At 39.0% G+C, this 22,194-nt stretch overlaps 1 protein-coding gene across 1 annotated transcript; it reads right to left on the bottom strand.

The window, feature by feature from the left end:
• Positions 1-917: 917 nt before the first annotated feature.
• Positions 918-18,811, bottom strand: LOC149297799 (atos homolog protein A-like). Its single transcript, XM_089488236.1, has 11 exons — positions 18,635-18,811; positions 16,617-16,819; positions 15,502-15,627; positions 10,805-12,230; positions 10,069-10,185; positions 8,393-8,472; positions 7,110-7,215; positions 6,402-6,560; positions 5,473-5,541; positions 2,854-3,053; positions 918-1,071 (listed from the first exon to the last, which is right to left on the bottom strand). Exons 2-11 carry the CDS (start codon positions 16,754-16,756, stop codon positions 918-920), a joined length of 2,577 nt encoding a protein of 858 aa, XP_089344362.1. The 5' UTR covers positions 16,757-16,819; positions 18,635-18,811.
• Between the last annotated feature and the right edge of the window lie 3,383 nt (positions 18,812-22,194).

Here is a 22,194-nt window from a genome sequence, read left to right as displayed (position 1 = left end):
AGTTTAGAGAAGGGTTACTAAAACAAATTTTGGCAAAGTTATGCACAATTGCCTTTTGGGATAAGAGTCCAGTTGATCTTGCTCGCAAAAAACGAAAATCCAAATTGTCCAAATCTGATCTTCTTTTCATCCTATGTTTGTGAGTGCAACTCATTTATTTTTTTTGAATATTGTGCTTTTACAATATTGCACTATTATTGTTGTCACTCCCCCCCCTTCCCCCAGTACATGCTGATTAACAAGCAACTTTACCCAGGGGTTACTAGTGGGTGAATGATCAACAATATCTACAGTAATGGCCGTTTAGTGTTTCCCAGCATATGTTGTTAGAAGGGTTCAAAAATGGTTGCTGGTTGCTCTATTAGGCCTACTTTTCAGCATGTGGGTCCAAATGGTCCACATACTATAGGGATCCAGTGATGGACACCAATAATGCCATTTTAAAAGAATAGAGTGAATTGTGTGTACGGGGGGAAAAAAAATTCACACAGAATTAAAGATTTGTATATATTTTTAGATTTCAATATTACTGTCAAAAATACATTATATGATTTAACATAGGCTTTGTGCTACATTAGAACACTTAGACAATCACTTGTGTAGTAAATGAAACATTAAATATTAAATAGACAAAATAAAATAAAATGTGTAAACACTAAACTAACAGGAAGAGTTGCTAATGCGGCACACACTCAATTAAGTGGTATTACATAGTAGAAAAAAAATGCATTAGGACTTTCTATTCATTTCCAGTCTACATGAAATACACAAAGTACATTGAAGAAAATCCCTGGAGCTGGTCCATTTTTTGTAGGCATTTGTTTCAATCAGTACAGTCGCAACTTGTCTTTCTTTGCCATTTAGAAATCAAGCACATTTTATTTTGCAAGCCAAGGATTCTCTCTCCCGCAGCTCCCTTAGCATCTGGCTGAAAACCTAGGATTGGTGGGAGTTTCTGTGTAAGATTTCAGCTCATAGGCTGCACCGCTGTCAACTTCCATGGATTTTCGTGAGAACAGAAGTCTGACGTCTCTGTGGAGGTAGATCTTTCCGGACTTGGAACTCTGGAACCTAAGAGGGCAAGCAAACAAACTACTAGAACAACTTCTCAGTTGGGAAATTATTTTCATTGGTTGTTTAGATAAAAGTTGCAGAAAAACACTATTGTATAATGAAATCATTATATGATGCAGTCAATTTACAACAAATATATGGTTTATATCAGAGAAATTATTTAATGATATGTAAGCACTATTAGTGAGAATCCATTGTTGTCTATACCAGAGGTACTGCATAAAATATGGAATGCTTAGGCATTATCTTGGTGCAACTTATCACAGAGTAATGCTAGCAGATTAGCAGGACCTTATTTATCCTAAATTGTCACATCATGAAAAAACAAAAATCAAAAATGGGGAAAAAAGGGATTATAGCAACTGACATTTTTCCTTCCTCTAATTTTCAATGGGAAAGAGGAGCACTTTTTTGTTTAAAGGGGTAGATGTGTCTGGTGCCTTTATGGTGGCGTTTTTGACCTTGACCATGTGGCAGGACAGACTAATAGTAGCAGAACCAAATGTATTTCTGCTAATCACCCAGGAAGACATATTGTATGAAAATCCTCTATACTGCACTATACACATTGATACTGTGAAGACTGACCTGTCAGTTTTCCCACATTTCAAATATAAAGTTCTACACATGAAATACAGCTACATAATGTGTTTACCCATAAAAATAAGCAGTTGCCATAACAGAAGCAATCTTTGTGTTCCTGGAATATGGAATATGAAACATTCTTTCCTATTAAATTCATTCCCTGCTACTAAGTTGCTGATTGTTGTGGATTGTTCAGGCAGCCTTTGTAGGGACAGATGGAGGAGAAGGGAAAGAACACAAAGATTTCCCTCAGCTCGCCTGATATAAAATGTAGGGCTGCAACTAACGATTATTTTAATAATTGATTAAGTTACACTTTCATCTCTTTATCACAATGGCATTTCTCTATTCACCTTCTTATTTTACTGACATAATAATAAAAGCTACAAGAACCCAAACAGTGTTTCCCAAACTAGGTTTTAATACAAAGTTATTAGTAAATATTAATTCATATGCTAACTATTTTTCATATTTAATAAAAACTATGAGAAAAAAGCCTTGTTTATATTTTCTTTTATTTACCAAACTACCCCCAGTTATGCACATCTGACCCCCAGCTTGCCACTCTGCCCCCAGATATGCCTTATACCTCCTATATGCCAGAGATTCCACTGTGCCCCCTGATATGCCACTGTGCCCCTGATATGCCTTATACCCCCTGATATGCCTTATACCCCTTATATGCCGGTGATATGCAACTGAGCCCCCTGATATACCTTTTACCCCCAGATATGTCTTATGCCCCCCGATACGCCTAATATCGATATGCTACTCCGCCCCCATTTATGCCTTATACCTCCCTATATGCCACTGTGCACCCTGATATGCCACTCCGCCCCCCATAAATGCCCTGCACCACCCTGAAATTCATTATACTCCCTGATTCACCACTCTGCCTCCCCCAGATATGCCACTCTGAAATTCATTATACCCCCTCCCCATACACCACTCTGCCTTTCTCCCCCCTCCCCATACACCACTCTGCCTCCTGTCAGCAACGGAGGTTCACAAGACACCAGGGAGTCGGGTAGAGAGGCAGAGTGGTGTATGGGAGGGTGGCGATTAGTTGTTGCAGCCCTAATAAAATGGTCCATACATTTTGAATTAAATATCTCTACAACTGTTTGTAGTTTGTTATGTAGTTGTATGTGTAGTTATGCTAAAAGCTTTGAAGAAAACACATAAGTGAAAAACCTCAGGTGAATGAGGTAGCGTAATGTCCTGTCTTCCGTCTTAAGAATGTTGTTGTCAATGCCCGCTTCCTTTCTCTCTCTCCTCACAGGAACAGAAAATGTTCTTTGTCGTAAGAATGTTTGGTGGTTGGCTGGCATCTCCTGCAAGTCGTATTTCACCACAAACATCTTCACTACAGTCTTGTTTGGATTAAATAAGGTCTAAAAGAAAAGGGAAAAATGTGGTAATTATATATTCCATACACACATTTACACAGACAAAAACATGGTAGCAACTTGCTGCTTATTTATGTGAGGATGTCTCTAGAAGAATGTACAAGGCTGTGACTCTTAGGTGACCGCATATCCAGGTATGTTTGAGCATATTATAAACAGTATCTATGATATTCATAATTACACAAACCATTAAGATCAGCCCTGGCATTTTGAAGTCAGCGGGACTGTGAGCAGGGGAGGGCTGGCAGCCTAAGGCCTGGGAGGCAAGTCTAGACAAGTGGCCCGTTGCGCCACCGAATCAGCACACCATCCATGCCCATCTTTTCCTGATTTTCTAACGCATATTGATGTAATGTGATGGGACTGGGAGTAAAAATAATGATGTTTAATACATTAAAAAACAGCTAATCTTAACAAAATAAAATTGAAATATGGAAATGTTGGACCCTAGGCATTTCCTTGGGCCCCTGCCTGTAATCATCCCCAGAGTCCCTTTGTCCCTGATTCACTAAGCCACACCTCTGTTTTACTTACACCCTGTAGTTCAGGTGTAGATAAAATAAACAACACATGTAAACAGCATGTGCATGTATAGATCAACTGAATAAAACATACAAACCCTGTATTTGCAGGTATACATAAATAATGTATGGAAACATAGCATAGCAGATACAGATCAACAGAATAACACACAAACCCAGCTTTGCAGGTACAGATCAACTGGAAATCACAAGGTATAGCTAAAACCCCCTAAATTACAGGCATAGATCACAGGATGCACACCCCCAAAGCCAGCCCTGGTGTCCACACTGCCCATATAGAACATGACCAGCACCCCAAACAGCCCACCCTGACACCAGGACAGGCTCTGCCACACCGACACCCAAGCAGACACACCAGGACAGGCTCTGCCACACAGATACCAGGAAAGGCTCTGCCACACCGACACCCAAACACACACCAGGACAGGCTCTGCTACTCCAACACCCAGATACACACACACCAGGACAGGCCCTGCCACACAGACAGCCAAACACACAGACACCAGGACAGGCTCTGCCACATCAACACCCAAACACACAACAGGACAGGCTCTGCCACACCGACACCCAAACACACACACACACACACACACACCAGGACAGGCTCTGCCACACAGACAGCCAAACACACAGACACCAGGACAAGCTCTGCCACACCAATATCCAAACAATATCCAAAAATATCCAAACACACACACAAACCAGGACAGGCTCTGCCACACCTAAACCCAAACACACACACACACCAGGACAGCCTCTACAACACTGACACCCACATCCAAAATGCTTTCCACACCGGTTTGCTGTTTGTTTGTTTTTCCCCCTTGTGTATTGATGCCCCAGCCAGCCCCCTTTGGTTTTAATGTATTGCCTCCCACACCCTTGTGTATTGTTCCATGTGGATTTCTGCCCCCAGCCAGCCCCCTTTATACATTATGCCCCTTGTGTATTGCCCCATGTGGATTTGTGCCCCCAGCCAGCCCTCTTTGTACATTATGCCCCAACCCCCTTGTATATTGATGTATGGGATGTCCCCAGCCAGCCCCCTCCCTTGTGTATTGATGCCACCCTTTGCATTGTTAATGACCCATGTATATTGAACCCAGCCACCCCCACCTTTGTGTATTGTTTTATGTGGTGCCCCAACCACCCTGTTGTGTACTTATACCCCCTAGCTACCCCATTTTGCATTTAATTGTTGTCCCAATGCAGCCCCCCTTTGAATATGGCTCCCCTTCCGCCTATTACCCCAACTATTTTTTGTATTTTTTTAATACTTACGTTTTTGCTGCCATCCTTCACTGCTGCTGTCCTCCAACGTGCTCTTCTAGCTGTCACGAGGAACTGTTCCGTCTGACTCCGCCCCCTTGAGCGGCCCATCATGTTGACGATGTGACGTGCCGCTCAAGGGGGCAGAGTCACACGGAACAGGACACTGGGCGGCACTGTGCAGGCACACTGGCCGCTTAATGATTTTAAAGCGGCCAAGAGTGTGTCTTACCAGTTCGGCTGGCCCACCGCGGATGCTGCTGGCATTAAAGACGGCCCTGGCGTGCCCGAAACGGCCACTTAAGTGGGCGGCCGCGCGCCCGTTTAATGTAGATTCAGGGCGGCCTGGGGGGCAATTACCCCCCTGCCCCCAGCCCAGCCCGCCCCTGACTGTGAGGTCTTACAGTTTTGCCGTGTTTTGATCTGGCCCACAATATATTGATTAAAATGGTGTCTATAGTCAGCGAGATAGATAAAGAAAGCCCAAAATGGGTTTTGTGGGCACAGCTCTGCTTGGAAAAGCCTTTACATTGCTCTATGGAAAACATAATGCCAACAAGATTAGCTTGAACAAAAACTATATATACACCTACCACTTGTATGGTTCCAGAAGGAGGTATACGATAACCCCTTTTGCCAAGGGACTCCAGTGTAATGTTACCCTGAAAGATAAAGATAGTTTTAGAAAAATGCATTTACGGAAGATATTATTCTTAACATATTTAAAAAAAATATTTTCTATAAGCCATACCCCACATAAACGCTTTAGACATCATAGGGAACTTCACTCCTTTACCTAACCGCGAGATTCTACATTCAATATATTAGCCTAATAAAATATTTGACAAAGAAAATTGAGTCTTTAGCCAAAGTTAACACCTTTTTCAGGTGGAATCCATGGCGTTTTAGGTTTGTACCATGCTCAGAGACAAGGCAATTAATACTCTCAAGCCATTTACTGCAATTTAGTCTGCTGCACAGAGTTAGTGATAAAGGACTTTGCTTCTCTTCCCTCTTACATAACTAAAACTTTAGGTTTCTATCATGTTTATTAGTATGGTGCCAATTTTAATGGAGATGAGGGCAGTTTTTTGGGGGTGAGGGGAGGCATTTGTACACTTTGTCCAACAGTAATTTTGTTAACTAGAACACCAATTATAAATTACTTTTTAGGACAAGGAGGGCTTTCTTTTGACATGTGCATGTGTGTATATCTTTATGCACATATATACACACACACAAACCATTTGTCTGAAAAATACTTAAAAAAAATGTTTTGAAAGTAAAACTTATAAAATTGTCCATGAAGATTAGATTATCACAATTTTTGTACAGGAAGGACAAGTAGTGCAGTACAGTTCTATGGTACAGTTTACATGAAGCTAACATTGGAAAGAATTTCCACGAAACAAAAAAAACAAAACAAAAAAAAAATGTAATTCAGTCTCATGACAAAAATCTTCTCACCCTAAATTCCCCAAACTATAAAGCACTGGTGGAGTGTACCAATACCAACTCTTACCATGTACGGAGAAGGAGCATTATCATCAGAAACACTGAAGAATGACACTTTGACAGGAAGGGTCATGTGGGTTGGACAAAATACTCCACTTGCACCAACTTCAGCTGTAAAACCCTCAACAACACCCAGGGGTTCCAAACGATAATTCAATACAGATTCCTACAAGAAGAGAAACAATTCAAATAAGGCAAACTATTTATTAATAACTCTAGCATTAATTCAGGTATGCTTTTGTTTTTTTTTTAAAGCAAAGTGCTCAGTAAAGTGGGCTATATCAATAAAACGGTTAAAACATAATAAAAACTTTATGGTTTATGCCAAGTCCCTTTAGTAATTTTGCGTGTCAGAAGACCTTTTCTGAATATATCACAGAGAGACGTGGAAATTATTAATGAACTTTAAGCTGATATAGCCTCTGTGTTTTGGCACATTTTGCCTTTAATATTTCCTGAAAACAAAATATTTTAAGCTTGAATGTGACCCAATTTGGAACCATGACATGTATGATTCTAAGTTTGATCTTTACATGGATTTGGCAGTAAAGATAGAATTCAAGCTAGTCACAGCTGTGAAACTGATTATGGTGGGCTCAGCTCTAACACCAGCTTACTTACTTTATTTTTCTTATTTAGGAGTACACGATACAAGACCTGTTGCAATCATAGGTGTTCTGAAGTTATGTTAGAATGAATGAGAAGAAATGGATACCTCAAAATTCCCTAGGAGACTTAGACAAGGAGCAGGAGGAGCGCTGCAACTGAGATGTTTGGCTGTAGGTTCTGGACCATCTTCTGGTTTTACCAAAATGTGCCGCCTGGAAACATGCATGAAATGCATTTACTCATACCTCATATTAATAAAGATAAAAAAACAAACCACATTGTGTAATAATAAATAATTTGCCAAGTCCCAGCTGGTCGACAAAACTGGTAATTGGTGGTGCTTGAACCACTTGCCAACACACAGAACAAGAAGACAAGGAAGGAATCCTTAGAAGACCACTCTGGTATTCCACAGGTCATGCCTACACATAGTCTATGCACATTAACTCTTTCACAGTGTAAGCTACTCATTGCTGCAGTTAGTCACTTTTACACATGTAGCTATATACTCAGGATGTGATTTAGTTTATCTTAATCTTGAAAGTCATTCAAAGCACGTTTGAGCTAAAGTTAAGAGAATCTGTACACTGCTAGTTGACAAAAAGGGAAATATTAATGGCTTTGTTTCAACCTAAAAATAAAGAAGGCACCCTGTTCGATTACAATGCGACTATTGCTGAACATCATTTTAATAATTTTAACATCCTATTGGGTAAGGTAGTAGAGGACTTTCAGTGTATAATATATATATATATATATTAGTTTTTCAGTGCCCCAGGTACATTTCATTTTCTGTCTTTTAAAGGTTTCGCTTGACTGTCCAATTTCCTAAGATTTAATTATATACCCCATCTTTACCTCCAAAGTTGGCCCCATAAAGTCGAGCACTCTAATTGTCGATATAGATGCCCAGGTTATTTTTTGAAATTGAGACCTTCTTCGTAAAATTATTTAAGGAAGAGAACATATAATAACCAATGTTTATTTTAACTTTTTATCTTGTGATCCTTGGATTCTGAGGTATCTTATACGGTATTCATTATTATTTATTCCTAATGAACATGACTGCGCCACTCAAGCTTCACTCTGGAAAGCCAATACAAAGTTACAGAATTCTTGTAGCACGACATTTTAAATATGCATTGGAGGTTTTCAACAATGCTCGATTAAGTTTGGCAAGAGTGATCAAAACTGTATAGAACGCAAGGTAGTTTTTGTACTTGGAAGTTAACATTGCATGACCAAATAATTCTAGTTTTCAGTTAACCATGGTTTTGTCCCTACTATATCAATTGTAATTTTTAGCATATGTAAAATGAGCACCCAGACAGCCACGAGTGCAATATTAATAAAAAATATATCCATACTGAAATCTGTGGAAATAAATACCTTAGTGTGGATAGACCTTTAATTTGCAGTAATGAAGTCTCCACATCAAAATACCCTGATTGTGTTTTCCTCTGTGGAACCTGGATAAGATTATAAAAAAATACATTGTGATACATATTTTTGTTCTGTGTTTCAAAGTAATTTTATGAGAAGAAAGGTTTGACAAATAAGTGGAGCTGTAACTTCCTTCCAGGTTCCTCACATTTCATTTGCAGTTTACTACATATAAAAAAATAGTGGTTTCTTGTACAAACATTACACAGAGCAAGTTAAAATATGTAAGCAATTATAATACTGATTATTTGTTAACCTGTGTGCCATATTCCTTTAGCTCACCTTTCCTAGTCCCTCTCCTGCAATACTTTTACTAGTGTGGCTGCTCCATCCATAACGGCACTTTTACCCATTATGTCATACAACCCAACTCCTTTGAGCAGGGCCCTCCTCACCTGTTGTCTCTGCAAGTCAAATTGTTATGTTATATACTACTTGTTATTTCCCATCTACCCATTGTACAGTGCTACAGAATTTGATGGCGCTATGTAAAACCATAAATAATAATTTGCAGTTTTAGTTCATGGTAACTCGTTTAAGTTCCTGACATATCTGATATATGTAATTAAAGTATGTGTAGGATATTATATTAAAGTTATTAGATATAAAGCTATGGTTTAGGTTAAGCTGTGGACCCCTGCGGAAGGTAACTAAACCAGTTTACGGACACGCACTCCAGTCTTGTGCAAGTACCATTTAGCATATAATGTCCCAAATCTATATGGTGACATGTTTAGTAACTAATTCTCCAAATTAAAATATCCACAAGCATAAAACGCCTCCTAGCAATGAGTAAAAGGTTATGTTAATACTTCTCATACTATACAGGCATTGGAGAGACACTCTCAATTAACATGCACAATGCAGTGTGTGCACTGTATACGGTCTCTAATTTTTCATGGTTGTTTTTTATCTCACAATTATAACTTTGTCCTTTTAACACGCACAGCAGCGCTAGAACACGGTTTTCATTAACTTGGAATATTTGAGATTATTTTACAACCAATGTTAAAGAAAATAAACTTTAAAATATAATGTGGTCATTTGTGAATAAACACTGTGTGTGTTATAGTGTCAACCGCACATATCAAGATCGATTCCTTGCAACTGTATTTTCTAAAATTTTACAAGCTATAAGATATAAACCTGGCATGATAGGCATGGACATTTCTAATTAGCATCATTATAAAAACACTTGTAAATGTAGCATTACTTGTTATATTCACTGCATGTTGTGGTGTTTTAACACATCCTACAGAAGATGCCACCTGCTCTGGAGAATAGGGACCAGTACAACCGTTTAGGTTGCCAAGATCAATTCCCAGCATATTAAAATATCCAAGAGACGAGAATACCCTGGGAAAGATATAGACCCCCAAGGACGGACAGTGTAGGTTTACAATCTGATCATATGTGGTGAAATATTTTAAAATTAATTTCAGAAACCCCAAAGTGGGTTGGTTGTACCCCTAATATGTACAATTTGCTAATTTTAAGATTGTATATTTTGTGACAGATCCACTTTGACTCAAGATGAACAGCGAGGCGAGTACAGGGCACTTAGATTACATCCATGAATTTCCAACCTCAGTGGAGCAGAGAAGCCATTTGAGTTCACTTACAGGACTTGAGAGTAAAGGTAAACCAGTGCGGGGGTGGAAAGCCTTGGTGGAGATTCCATCCAAAGATCTGAATGTTTGCTTTTTCCAATTGTTAGCATGTCTTGGTGGTACGGTTTTCTACAAAGTAACAAAGATCTGCTTGTTACATTTACCACAACATGAAAACACAAATCTGGGACATACGATACTAATATTTTATCTATTGACATTCCTATCTAGATAGATATTGCTTGAAATAAATCTTTTAGCTATAACCAACATTTCTAAACATGGGCAGCCATGGCAGTATTTTTGTGATTTTGGGGCTCTGATCCCCTTCCTTCACTCCAGCAAGAAACATGTTTAATGCTCATCTTTAACTCACACTGCAAATGCTGATTTCTCTCTATTTATTGTCACATTTTATCAGGAACCTATAAAGTTTCCATAAAAGTAATTATGAGAGTGGTCCTCTGTAAGATGTACACAGGTTGGTTAACCCACCATTTTTTGAATGATATGCCGAGAAGACATTTGTGTGCTTTACCTTTGAAATTCAACTGTAATGCCGTTAAACTGTCTCACTGTAACACAGAATAGCTTTTTATCTGTAATACGTTAAGAGCAATAGGTGAACCCTATACATAGCTGGGTTGCAACTGGTGCTACGGAAGACCCTCTGACAGCGAATGCAATCGACATTTCAAATCCAAATGATTTGTGTGCAAGAATACAATGTTTAAGTGAAAATACTTACTGCTTGATCAGCACTCTTCAACTGCTCTTCCTTTGGCAAACAGTTTCCACTGCATTTTCTGTGTCCTTGAGTAAAGCAGTCACATTTTGCTGGGTCTTCATTCTCATCGTGTGCCGGTTTCACTTTGTCCTGTGTTTCTTTACATTTGAGACTGTCCCTGTCCTTGCCGGTATAATTCTCAATGCTAAGGAGCTGACCGCTATAATCAGTCACTTGTGCTTTCCTTGTGGGATCCTCAGAGCTTCTGTGTTCTTGTGTTTGAAAAGTGTTCTTTGTACAGTTCTTGGGGTAATCTTGATGTTGACTCTGAAAATCAGTATTGCTGTTCTCATCTGGGACATTTACTTTGTTGGTACAAGGTTTGACATCTGTGTTGCTAGAGTTGTGATACGTGTCTCCTTTACCAATAACGCTTTCTGTCTGTTCATTCTGGTCAGTGTCACCTCTTGCTGGCAAATTGAATATACTCTCTTTACTTGAAGAAGTGCATTGGGAGGTTTTATTTAAACAGTGTTGAAATGTGTTGCAGCTAGGCTCACTGGCTTGAACGAGAATAAGCTTCCTTCTGGCTTGTGGATTTGATGATATTTTGGAGTCTGGGTTGGGGCGCGAGTTACTGATGGGGGTATCTGGTGCCGTTTTTTGTTTTCTTTCCTGATTGTCTGTGGCTGGCTGAAAATCTAAACTAAAGGTACATGTGGGAGGCGTTTCCTTGTGTTTTTTCTGGGTGTTTTCATCTTCGAACTGGTTTCTGAACAGCTTGGAACTTATGGGACTGGATTCGAGGACTTTGTAAGAATGGTTAGTCATTTGTGAGGTGGTTTGGTCGCACTGCAGCAGATGCTGTGCGATTCTTGCTATAACCTCTTGACGTTCTTGAATTAAACAGCCAATCAGGGGATTTTGTTCTATGGGCTGAATATCATGTGGGCTGCTAGGCACATCCACCAAAGAAAAGGACTTGAAATTTCTGATGGCCGACTCTTTGGGAGCTGCCTTGGACTCACTGATCACACTCAAACACTGAAGCTTAGATTCATTACTTTCACTAGTAATTAACTTCACGTTTCTGACAGGAACAGTGAGATCCATGATTAAACTGGTCCTCGAATGCATTAAACCCTCCGGTCCAATAGTCCACGTCTGTTTGCTACATGTACTTTGAGAACTTGGGACATTGCATTGGCTGGTGTCCCGTGAATCCAGAAGCTGGTTAACACTATGCGCGTGAGGAGGCATTCGTTTCTTTAAAAAGCCAAGATCGCTGTGAATGCTACAGTTCAATACTGGATAACTAGATTGTCTTGGCAAAGACTGGACACTGACTTTCAAGGCAATGCTGTGAGATACGTTGGGAACAGGGAACACGTGTTCCGTTGGTGGATGGGAGAAAGTCCATTGTAACTCTCCATCTGCAGCACTCACTCTAAAAACAAACAGAAAGCCACAGATTACACAGGTGCAAAGGAAAGTGTAAGAATCCAGGCACTCCACAATATAGTTTATCTGGGTGAACACAGACACCACCATCCATTTCTTCAACATAGATAGGACCATTAAAAAAAAAAATAAAAAAAATAAACAGAGCGCTGGCTCCTTCCTCAATGACAGAAGCACAAACTTTCTAAGAGTCCCTCAAATGGTTGCTTTGTCTATCTGCGGTGAACACCTAGATGAATTACCATGGAGTGCCTGAATCATATTGCAGTGTGCAGGTCACCTTTTAGTATTTTGCCAATTTATCAGATATAGCAACAAACTCTAAAAGAAACAATTCTGATAGAAAGGGATTCTATTTCACAGTAAATCATTTTTTTTTTTCTTCTTCTTTAAACCGCAGCAGAATAAGTTGTTTTTTTTTTACAACAGAAACCACTCCACTGCAGGGCCGCTGAAATTTGTGTCAAAACTAGCATAACAATTAGTTTTCTGCACTGAAATCCTCCACATTTTACCCTTACAAAGGCTGGCAGAGTGAATCAGCTCACACAGAAGGGAGCCGTAACTTAATCATTCAAATCCTTCTAACACGCTGATCCCCTCCATGGTACACACATAAGGTGGGTTTTCTAATGCATTACAATTGCTTGTTTTAAACTGTAAATACCATTACATAGATTTGATGTACTGAACTATAATTTGTACTTCTAAAGGAAACCAAATGTTGTGTTTTAATCTACGGTACTATTTTAAAACAAACCATGTAAAAATGCGTGCTTACAAAGATACATGCTTGCTGGTCTTCTAGTTGTATAAGGGTGGAGAACATTTCCTGAACAAAGAAGATGCGTGCAGTTTAAAGATAAAGTGTGCTACTTTAGACTGCTTAGGAACATGAAGGCCACTATGTCCTGCCAACATGCAGTTCTGCCTACTAGTTGATAAGATTATGTATGAATTTAGTAACAACATTAACAGGCTGTTTGAAAAACACAAGTGCAAGAAAGTGGTTACTCAGTAAGCTCCTGCCTGGTTAAATAGATCGCTCACAGGCTCAGTAACAGCAAAACCGAACCCGGAGAGAATATCAAACACATGTGAGTGCGAACTCTGTGGAAGATGGGGTGCCGTGATACCTGCATTGCAGACAGCTGGTCCATTTTTTATTAGTCGCTACAAAATCAATGCATATATACAATGTATAATGAATTTTTTTGGGGGGCAGCCTTTTTTATACAACCCACAAAACGTGGGAAATTAGCTACCTTATCAAGGAATATCAACCAGATTTTCAGTATTACACAACCTAGAGCAGATGTCTATGTATTCTACACTGACTTGAATGACAAATCCTCAGTCCATGCTATTTCCATTAACATGTTATAGTTGAAATCCTCATTAAAGAGAACATTTTCACATTTTGGCTCCATGTTCACGCTTGGATTGGTTTGTCTTGGTCCGTCACCTCTCGTTTTGCCATACCCCTTGAGTATATGCCATACCCCTTGAATATATGTACTGTAAGAAGCACTACATAAAATTATTGGTGATATAAAAATAAATGTGGCTAAAGCACTTTGACTAATTCTTTTGGTTGTGGGATTGGTTCAGTCTATGGTCTATTTATATAAGTTTTGGAAAGTGAATTTATATTTTTTGTACTCATTTATTTAGACATTTTATGATGGAATTTGTATGTATGAATATATTTCTATAATAAAAAAGACCAACCACATCTGACTATCAAAGCCCAGGAGTGGCTTAAACTCACATACTGGGATGATGGTTCACCAGTGCCAAAGAAATGTGACCTTCACGTTTTCCTTTACATCCTTTACATTACAAATCATCTGGGAATTAGGACAGACCATAAACATTGTATGAGCAGTTTTTTTGGCTGTTCTAGATCTAGCGGGTCTCTGACTAATTTGCATAAATCTTTTACATCATAGATTAACCTGTCTGGTCTGAAAATAAGTTCTAAATTAAGTGGTGACTGGTGGAAACCCCGATATGTTCCTGGGGTAGCAGTAAAGGCTAGATTGGACACCATGATTACTTATTTCCTCTAGCAGAAACGATCACTTATTCTAGATCAGTGTTTCTCAAATCTAGTCCTCAAATACCACTAGCAGCCCAGATTTGAGAATTGTGGCCTGAGAACAGGAACTGAACCATGTTAGCTTATGCTGTGAAGTCCTAACACATCTGACCTGTCAGTAGCCCCAAAGGATAAAAGCTGAGGAAAAACTGTTCTAGACTTGGCTGGATTTTAACAGCACAATTGTGCTTAACTGCTGGTAAAGCATGTGCCCTGTGCAGTGTGGCATCCTACACAGGATTGTGTGTCTTGGCCCTTTTAAAAGAAAGCTGCGAAGAAAGGTAGAAAATAAAGAGGAGAAAAAAAATATGTCATGTCACACAGCAAAGCATAGGCTGGTTTACAAACCAACTGTCCAACTCCACAGCTAACATAATCTTATAAAAGGAGAGAAGGGATGAATCAAGAAACCACAAAAAGTAAAGCCAATACCTTTAATAATAGAGAAGATTTAAAATAAGATTTCTGGATACAAAGGTTAGACAATATTTTAACTTTATCCGAAGAAGGGATCTCAGTACAGAGGACAACTGACTCTTATATTACAATAATGTACCATGCAAAATGGCTAAAATATACAGATGCACTGCACACACCAATAGAATGTCTGGGTCTTAACATCTAAAGAAGACCATTTTATTAACAATGATCTACACATGCTCAGTGAGGATACTAAAACCAGAGCTAACTAAATGTCATGGGGACAAACGAGAAAATCAGTATATGTCATTTTAGTTACCTGTTAACTAACCATATCAACTATATCTGCCTCTTCTATAGTAAAACAGTTTGACCTCATTTTATGGCTTTTAATGCATTTTTTCCTTGAAAATTTGTGCACTCTGCTTACCCTACAGGTTTACAAAGGATTTCACTACAACATAGTTAAATGGTATACTAAAAACATTAAAATTAACAAAAAGAAAAATCAGTGAATTTTGCAATTAAAACAAAATGCACTATAGCATTCCAAGCCATATTCAAGATGAAAAAGGGCTAACTGGTAGTCTGATCTAGATTTACAGATTGTTCACAATCCCTATAACCAAAATGATTTTTTAGCTAAAGGCCTATAGAGGTGAAGCAGTACCGCTGCATGCAGTGGTTTAATTGTACAACGAAAACCACATGAAAAAGTCCGTGTCCTTATGCTTACCTGTACAGGATGTTGCGCGGGACAGCCCCATGGGACACACTCAACCAAGCGCTTAACTGAGAAAAGAAGACAAACGAACGGATTGCCAGCAATAGGGTCTTCTCCTCGATGAATCTATCTCCAGTCCTAGAACGTATTGGAAAAAATTAAATGTTGAAATAAAAAATAAAAAACATGAATATAGTTTTCCTGTTCCACCAAAATGCATTGTGTCATTGCAGATCTATTTTTACATACATCCCAAGTCAACGACATTCTAACACTTCCACCTTGTCCCATTCTGTTTTACAGGGGACAGTAAAGGCTCAAGCCGGCTGCTAGAAAATGGGAAGCAAAAGTGTCTAATGTTTCTAAGTGATCCCCAGGCTTGTCCGGGTCCATAACAGCTGAAACTGGTCTTTGAGATCACTTAAGAAAAAAAGAGTACATGTCTTTTCACAAGTACCCTAAATTAGAGACTTGACCAAAACCATACCACTCAAACCATACCACTAGGTGTAATTCACCCGGTAAAGCCCACCATGTTCTTACACTACTCACTGAGTTTCATTGCCCCGGATGTTTTATGTTGTAATCACTAGGACAGTTTAGTATTCGGTTTACCTCTGGAAAGTAGATATATGGGGTAGAAACAGGCACAGCTAATATATATTACAAATTCCTGACCTGAATTGCTTTCCCTTTTTCTCACTTGCATCTCCAATGGCTGCCTGAACAAATTAGGAACTTTATAGGGACGATGGGTTTTAATACGTTTGCTTATGGTAAACGTCAATAGACAGGTTTATCCAATGCATGAAATGGTAAAACGTAGGATTTGGGAAAAGTAACAAATTCATTTAAAAAACTGCTTGCTGCAACATAACACATTCAGTAAGAAAACACTACCAGGTTAACTATTAACTCTATGATAAGAACAGCTAAATGTAATCAAAATGTACTGTGCAGAATGAAGTAATACATACATTTTCTTCCATGTCTGTATAGAATCAACAAAGGACCCAATAAGAGGCTGCAGCATGTTACATTAAAGGCATGTGATCCAGTGTTTAAATCTACATGCTAATGTGATGTGTGTGCTATCTAAGTAAACCCTTAAGGAGACTTTAACCTACTGTCTGGGAACAGGCTCCAGAATCCACCTTTCCAGCAAGAGGGCGTCTTGTTTCATTGCAGGATCGTTTAAATCGCTTGCCTCCGTGCTGGATCCTTCATCACTATAGCAACAGTCTGGAAGCAGCATCACCTCAATCATAATTGGAATATTATTTCTCCATAGAAGGGCGACATCAGATCTAGTTTTTCTAGCTTGGCGGCACTGAAAGGAAAAAAAAATCCTATTATGCAGAATTATTATTTTGAAACACAAACAATGGTTTTCTGAAATATTGTTAACACCTATATATGCATTGACAGTTCATGAAGTGAATTTCAACACAAAAAAGTAAAAAACATACTTTGTGTTTAAAGTTAACAAGTTAAAAAACAAAAAAAAAAAAAAAAAAAGAAGACCATGAGTGACAAGTTGCAAAAGTTATTCTAAACTTTTTAAGTACTTTGTATACTGTTCAACTGAATGCATTGCTCTCTGAATGAATTATCTAGTTTGTGCCTTGGAATGAAGAACAAAACAAAAAAGAGCCTAACGTGTCATTATTGATTTATATAGCGCTATCATATTCCACAGCACTGTACAATAGGTAAACAGAATGTAACAAGCAGCACATTACATAATTTGTACATAAAGGACATTTTACAATCTGGAATGAGGTGGCGGTATATTGCACATGAGGTGAAAGTGCAAATGCTTGAGGTTGATCACCGCACAACTGTGTCTCAGTGTAAACAATAATATTACTAGACACGGTGTGACTGAGGTGTAAGAGGATATTGTGGGAGACACCAGACGGCATGGCTAAGAAAAGTGAAGTAGAGGTAGGTAGGAGAAGAGGAGTTAACCTGTCCTGCCTGAAGTGAGTCTTAAATCAGATTATTTTGAAGGAAAGGAGACAAGGGGACAGTCTGAGAAGTCTTATATATGAGCATGACAAGTAGATGTTAAGAACAGAGGCCAGATGAAGATCATCAGAAAAGTACCGGGTAGGTGTGTATTTTAAGAAGAGAGGAGATGAAGATAGGGGAATTGCTATGAAGAGCCTTGTAGTGTGCCTGTAAAGAGACTGGTAGAGAGGAGAGGTGTTAGTAGAGTGATGTATAAGAAAGATAAGCCAGGGAGCAGTACTCCTGATGGATTGAAAGATAAGGGTAAAATAATAGCTTTAGGTGCGTGCGTCCAGAGCTGTAAGTGTGTTCCATTGTGCCAAGCACAGCATGGCAGTGCTAGCGGCATACATGTGTGGTGTCATATGGTGGAGGACATGCATATGATGATTACAACTGAACAAGAGGTGCCCTTTGGCTATATAGTGTCAAGAACATAACACAATATGAGTAACAAAATGGGTTTATCTACAAAATTATGGTAAGGAAGTGAGAATAAAGTCTTTTTACTACTCCACGTATCTGGACAAACCATCTGGTACATCTGTTCAGGTTGAAGTCCAAGGGGAAAGTAGACGTTGCACAATGATACATAGCTTACTCAAAGGATAAACTCAGAATATCCACGGTAGATTACTGTGCTCTATGGTAGAAAACTGTATGTGGACTTGTCAAATGCTAACATGGTATGTCATCAAAGCCATCTGCAAGACTTCTTTCTGTGGGACAATCCCCAGACACACAAAAGCTTTCTTATCCAAATACTGGGCGGCAACTTACCAAGATCAAAGTAATGCATACCCTTTGACTGGTTAGGGTTATAATGCTATTTTTCAGCTTTTGACAGACCTAGCTTTATGGGATAGTTGATAACATTTCCACGTGTCAGCCTTGACACAGGAGGAAGGGAATTTCTGTTCAGGCATTCAAAGTCACTTACATCACGCAATATTACATTGAGTCTATCAGCACAGAGCCAGTAAAGTTTTCTACTGCTGCGAGATACACTATGTTGACATTAGAAAGCCTCTACACCTCTGGTAAGTAGCAAAATGACAAGCGAGAAGGTACTATTAGGCTGTTAGAGGGTTAAAGATAATAAATTGCACATCAAAAGGCAACACAGACTTACCTGTGCCAGTTTATCACTGCATTCATGCTTATTAGGCCCAGGATGACTAGACTGTGCTGGTGGACAATGGAGGCCTTCTGTTCTTCCTTTCACAGATTGTTCTGGCGTCCGACCTTCGGTAATCAGTAAAGCAAGATACACTAGAAAATCCTCTGCTTCATATTCAAAGAACTCATCCATGGAATCTACAAAAAACACATGAATATGAGACACATAAGGGGGTGGTGGGTGATGCAGTTATCAAACAGATTATTATTTTATACAGCGCCATCATCTTCCGCTCTACTATGGTTATTGCACCACTTTTTAAGCTTGACACCAGAACTGATCTTAATTTTCCAGACAGAAAAATAGGTTGAGTATGTTTCATTTTCTCTACCAACTGTACAATAAATGGTATTGCACCCTTCTGGGTATGCAATCACCATACACAAACAGTAAATGAGCACCGTGAAATAAAAACTACAAGAACGCTGCTAGTTTGAGTGTGATTTTAGACACCATAAGGAGGATCATAACACATCTGCCTTTGTTTCTGGTCATTTGTAAAAGGCTGTTTAGACTCTGCCAGTTCATGTTGTTACGGGAAATACACAGGCGATGAAACCCTTTAACAGTGTCCTCTTAACGAAATGCTTTGTTCAAGAAGTGGGAAAAAACAGATTACAAATCAACCATCGGAACACACATTACTTTGAATAAGATATTTACCAGGATGCAGAAACCCTAAAGGAAAATGGGACGGGAGGGAAATAAATGGTCATTTATAAATATAGCCCCGTTACAAATACATTTGACAGTCTTGCTATTGGAAACAAAAGAAATGTTTCCTTTGTGTTAGCATAAGTGTGTGAGGAAAAATGGTCTCAGTGTTGATGCAGCAAGAATTCATAACAGAGAGGTCTTTGTTACAGTACGAGATCTGGTCTGAACCAGCACAAAGATGCAATAGACAGTGAGCAGCAGAAGCAGCGGCAGCTGGCGTGGCTCCTCGCACATTACACAGAGGTACTTTTGCTGCAGCTGTGCAATGCTTTCATGCCTTTGATGACAGCACTTCTGTGGAAGATTCTATTCTCAAAAGCAAAATGTTCAATGAATTATGGTGAAGATATTTCATTAGAAGATAAGGGAACACAATCACATAGAATTTGCACTGGGTAAACAGTCGAATGGGTTACGTATTCTAATCCAAAGTAGTCTTATCCTCATAACAACTGGTGGAATGCACATGCTAATTGAACATTTCCATTTGTTACTATGGAGATAAGACCCCTTTTTCAAAGCCCACAACATAATCACATTTTATACATTAGCCCTGAATTTGATGGAAGAAATAAAAAATACATTTTTGCCCTTGGATAGACATTGTCCTTGGCCATGGAATTCAATACAGTTTGAAGGATGAGGCCTTGCTGTAGACAAAAACAATGGGTGAACTAGGTGGGACAATACAGCAGCCATTAAATTAAGTTTCTAATTTTGAAATACTTTGATGGCATAGAGGAACCATCCAGTCCACCTAGTCTGCCCAATATTCCCGTTTTAAAAATTAAATGTTTGAATTTTTACAGGTCCTTGTTTATTTCTTCAGAGGCTAATTGGGAGCCGTCACGATACATTAGCAAATTTATAAAATGTATACCGTTGAGCAATGAACATTCCTGGGAAAGTATTCCCCTTATGGTAATGGGACCATAAAAAATATACTACATCATTAAATTTAGTGCTCCTCTTCTTAGGAAGAACAGACCCTCCAAAGAAATATGTGCGTAATCATATGTCCCACGGGAAAGATGTTTTGCTTTTTGTATTAAGCAGTGTAGCATATGCACAAAATACATACATTAAATATACAGTTTATGTTTATAGTTATTTTCCCAAATAGATAATAGGTTACAATTTGGATAAATATTTCTTTTTTAATAGCATAAAGTCGTATTCTAGGCTCACTTGACAAATGTTAAGGAGTTTTGTGACCTTTTCACATGTTAAGTGACAAGGTCAAGAGTCAAGATACACACTCTGGTATTCATTAGGGAAACAGACCTCACTTTCTTCATACTGCCAGAAAATTTAGATCTTTAAGCCTTCTGTATATATTCACAAGGGGAGGATTGAATCAACACATACCGACATGGTAAACGAACAGGAGATTTTTAGTAGATGTACATTGCATTTTTTTCTGTGTGCCAACCCCTTAGAGACCTGTCTTCTTAATTGTAACCCTCAAGTCATTCCATAGGGACACAATGAAAATCAGTATGGGGGGGTAGAGTAACATGCAAACAGGGGCTTCTGGTGATTTCCAGCAGTATTGGAAGGAATGTAAATTGGGGTCAGAGTGGAGGAAAAGCCATTGCTTGTAAGTGGCATCTCCAGGTAAAAGCAGCCTGTCCTAAGGCTAGGTTTCCACTTGGGTTTTTGTCCTGCGTTATTTTCTTGATGAAAAACGCCAGGAAAAACGCCAAGAAAACTGCCACTGCATTTACCTGCGTTTTGGCCTTTCTGTGGAAATTGCTTTTTTGACCTTAGGCAGTCTTTCCAGCCTTTACACGTTAGAATTGTCACCCAGCTAAAAGGGATTAGGATAAATGGCAAGTATCTGCCCCATCCTGATGTCATTTCCTTGGTAGAGTTCTACTTAAACTCGCCCCGGCGGACCCTTTTGTCTCTTTTCTGTGGTTTGTAATAATGCTTTATTCCGAATGTCTGCTCCTCTAGGAAGATTGGCCCCAAATGATGGTGCAAATTGTTTGCTGTTGCTTTTGGCAGGCAGGATCCAGTTGGGTATGTTTGTTTGTAATGGCATGTTTGTTCCAAATGGTGTAAAATTCAATATGAACTTTGTTTTGTGTGAAACTGTTTGTTTCCAGCCTATTCCTCGTAGGACACACAGATACTGGGTCCATCCTCTGCATTGTAACTGTGGAAAAAACGCCATAAAAAACACCAAGGCAAAACCCACATGGCTTTTTCTTCTCTCCCATAGACTTCTATTGGAGAAAAACGCCAAGATTTCCTTGCAAAAAACGAACATGCTGCGATTTTGAAAAACTGCCACAGAGCCCAAAAAAGCAGTAAAACGCCAAAGAGGACTGGAAAAAACGCTGAACAGAAAAACGCCAAGTGGATATGGCATTCTGCAATTTCTTATTGAAGAACAGCTAACATCTGGCCGCAGCGTTTTTTCACTAAAAAAACGCCGTGTGGCTGAATTGGCGTTTTTGCAAAAAAACAAAAACCCAAGTGGAAACCTAGCCTAAGGCAGTAGTAAAAACGTTTACTGTAAGTCTGTTACAAAGACAACCCAGGGAATGGCCAGTCAACAACAGAGGCAGGAGACTGGTGATCTTAAAGGGCAACTACCACCATATTTTTACATCCATTTATTATTTCCCTACGGTTGTAATGAATACATATCTAGTACAAAACATAAAGGAATACATATGGGATTAGTTGAGAAGGAGAAACGTTTCTGCACCTATAGTTGGAAATAAATATGTAACAATCAGAATTTGTATATTCAATTAGATTTCGGTAACAAGCACCACAAGCTT

Source organism: Sceloporus occidentalis, unplaced genomic scaffold (assembly GCF_023333645.1).
Source record: "Sceloporus occidentalis isolate IW3139 unplaced genomic scaffold, rSceOcc1.0.p SCAF_37, whole genome shotgun sequence".
In the NCBI taxonomy this organism is placed as follows: domain Eukaryota; kingdom Metazoa; phylum Chordata; class Lepidosauria; order Squamata; family Phrynosomatidae; genus Sceloporus; species Sceloporus occidentalis.
Note: the sequence above shows the minus strand (reverse complement) of the source record. Positions and strands in the feature narration are given on the sequence as shown.

What these genes read in the sequence shown, in the direction of transcription:
- LOC149297799 (XM_089488236.1), bottom strand. Translation starts at nt 16,756, where the DNA reads ATGATTGAGGTGATGCTGCTTCCAGACTGTTGCTATAGTGATGAAGGA. An exon ending in TACCTTTACTCTCAAGTCCT is followed by an intron (nt 8,473 to 10,068) that starts GTAAGTGAACTC and finishes AATCTTATCCAG; the next exon opens with GTTCCACAGAGGAAAACACA. An exon ending in ATGCTCCTTCTCCGTACATG is followed by an intron (nt 5,542 to 6,401) that starts GTAAGAGTTGGT and finishes TTTATCTTTCAG; the next exon opens with GGTAACATTACACTGGAGTC.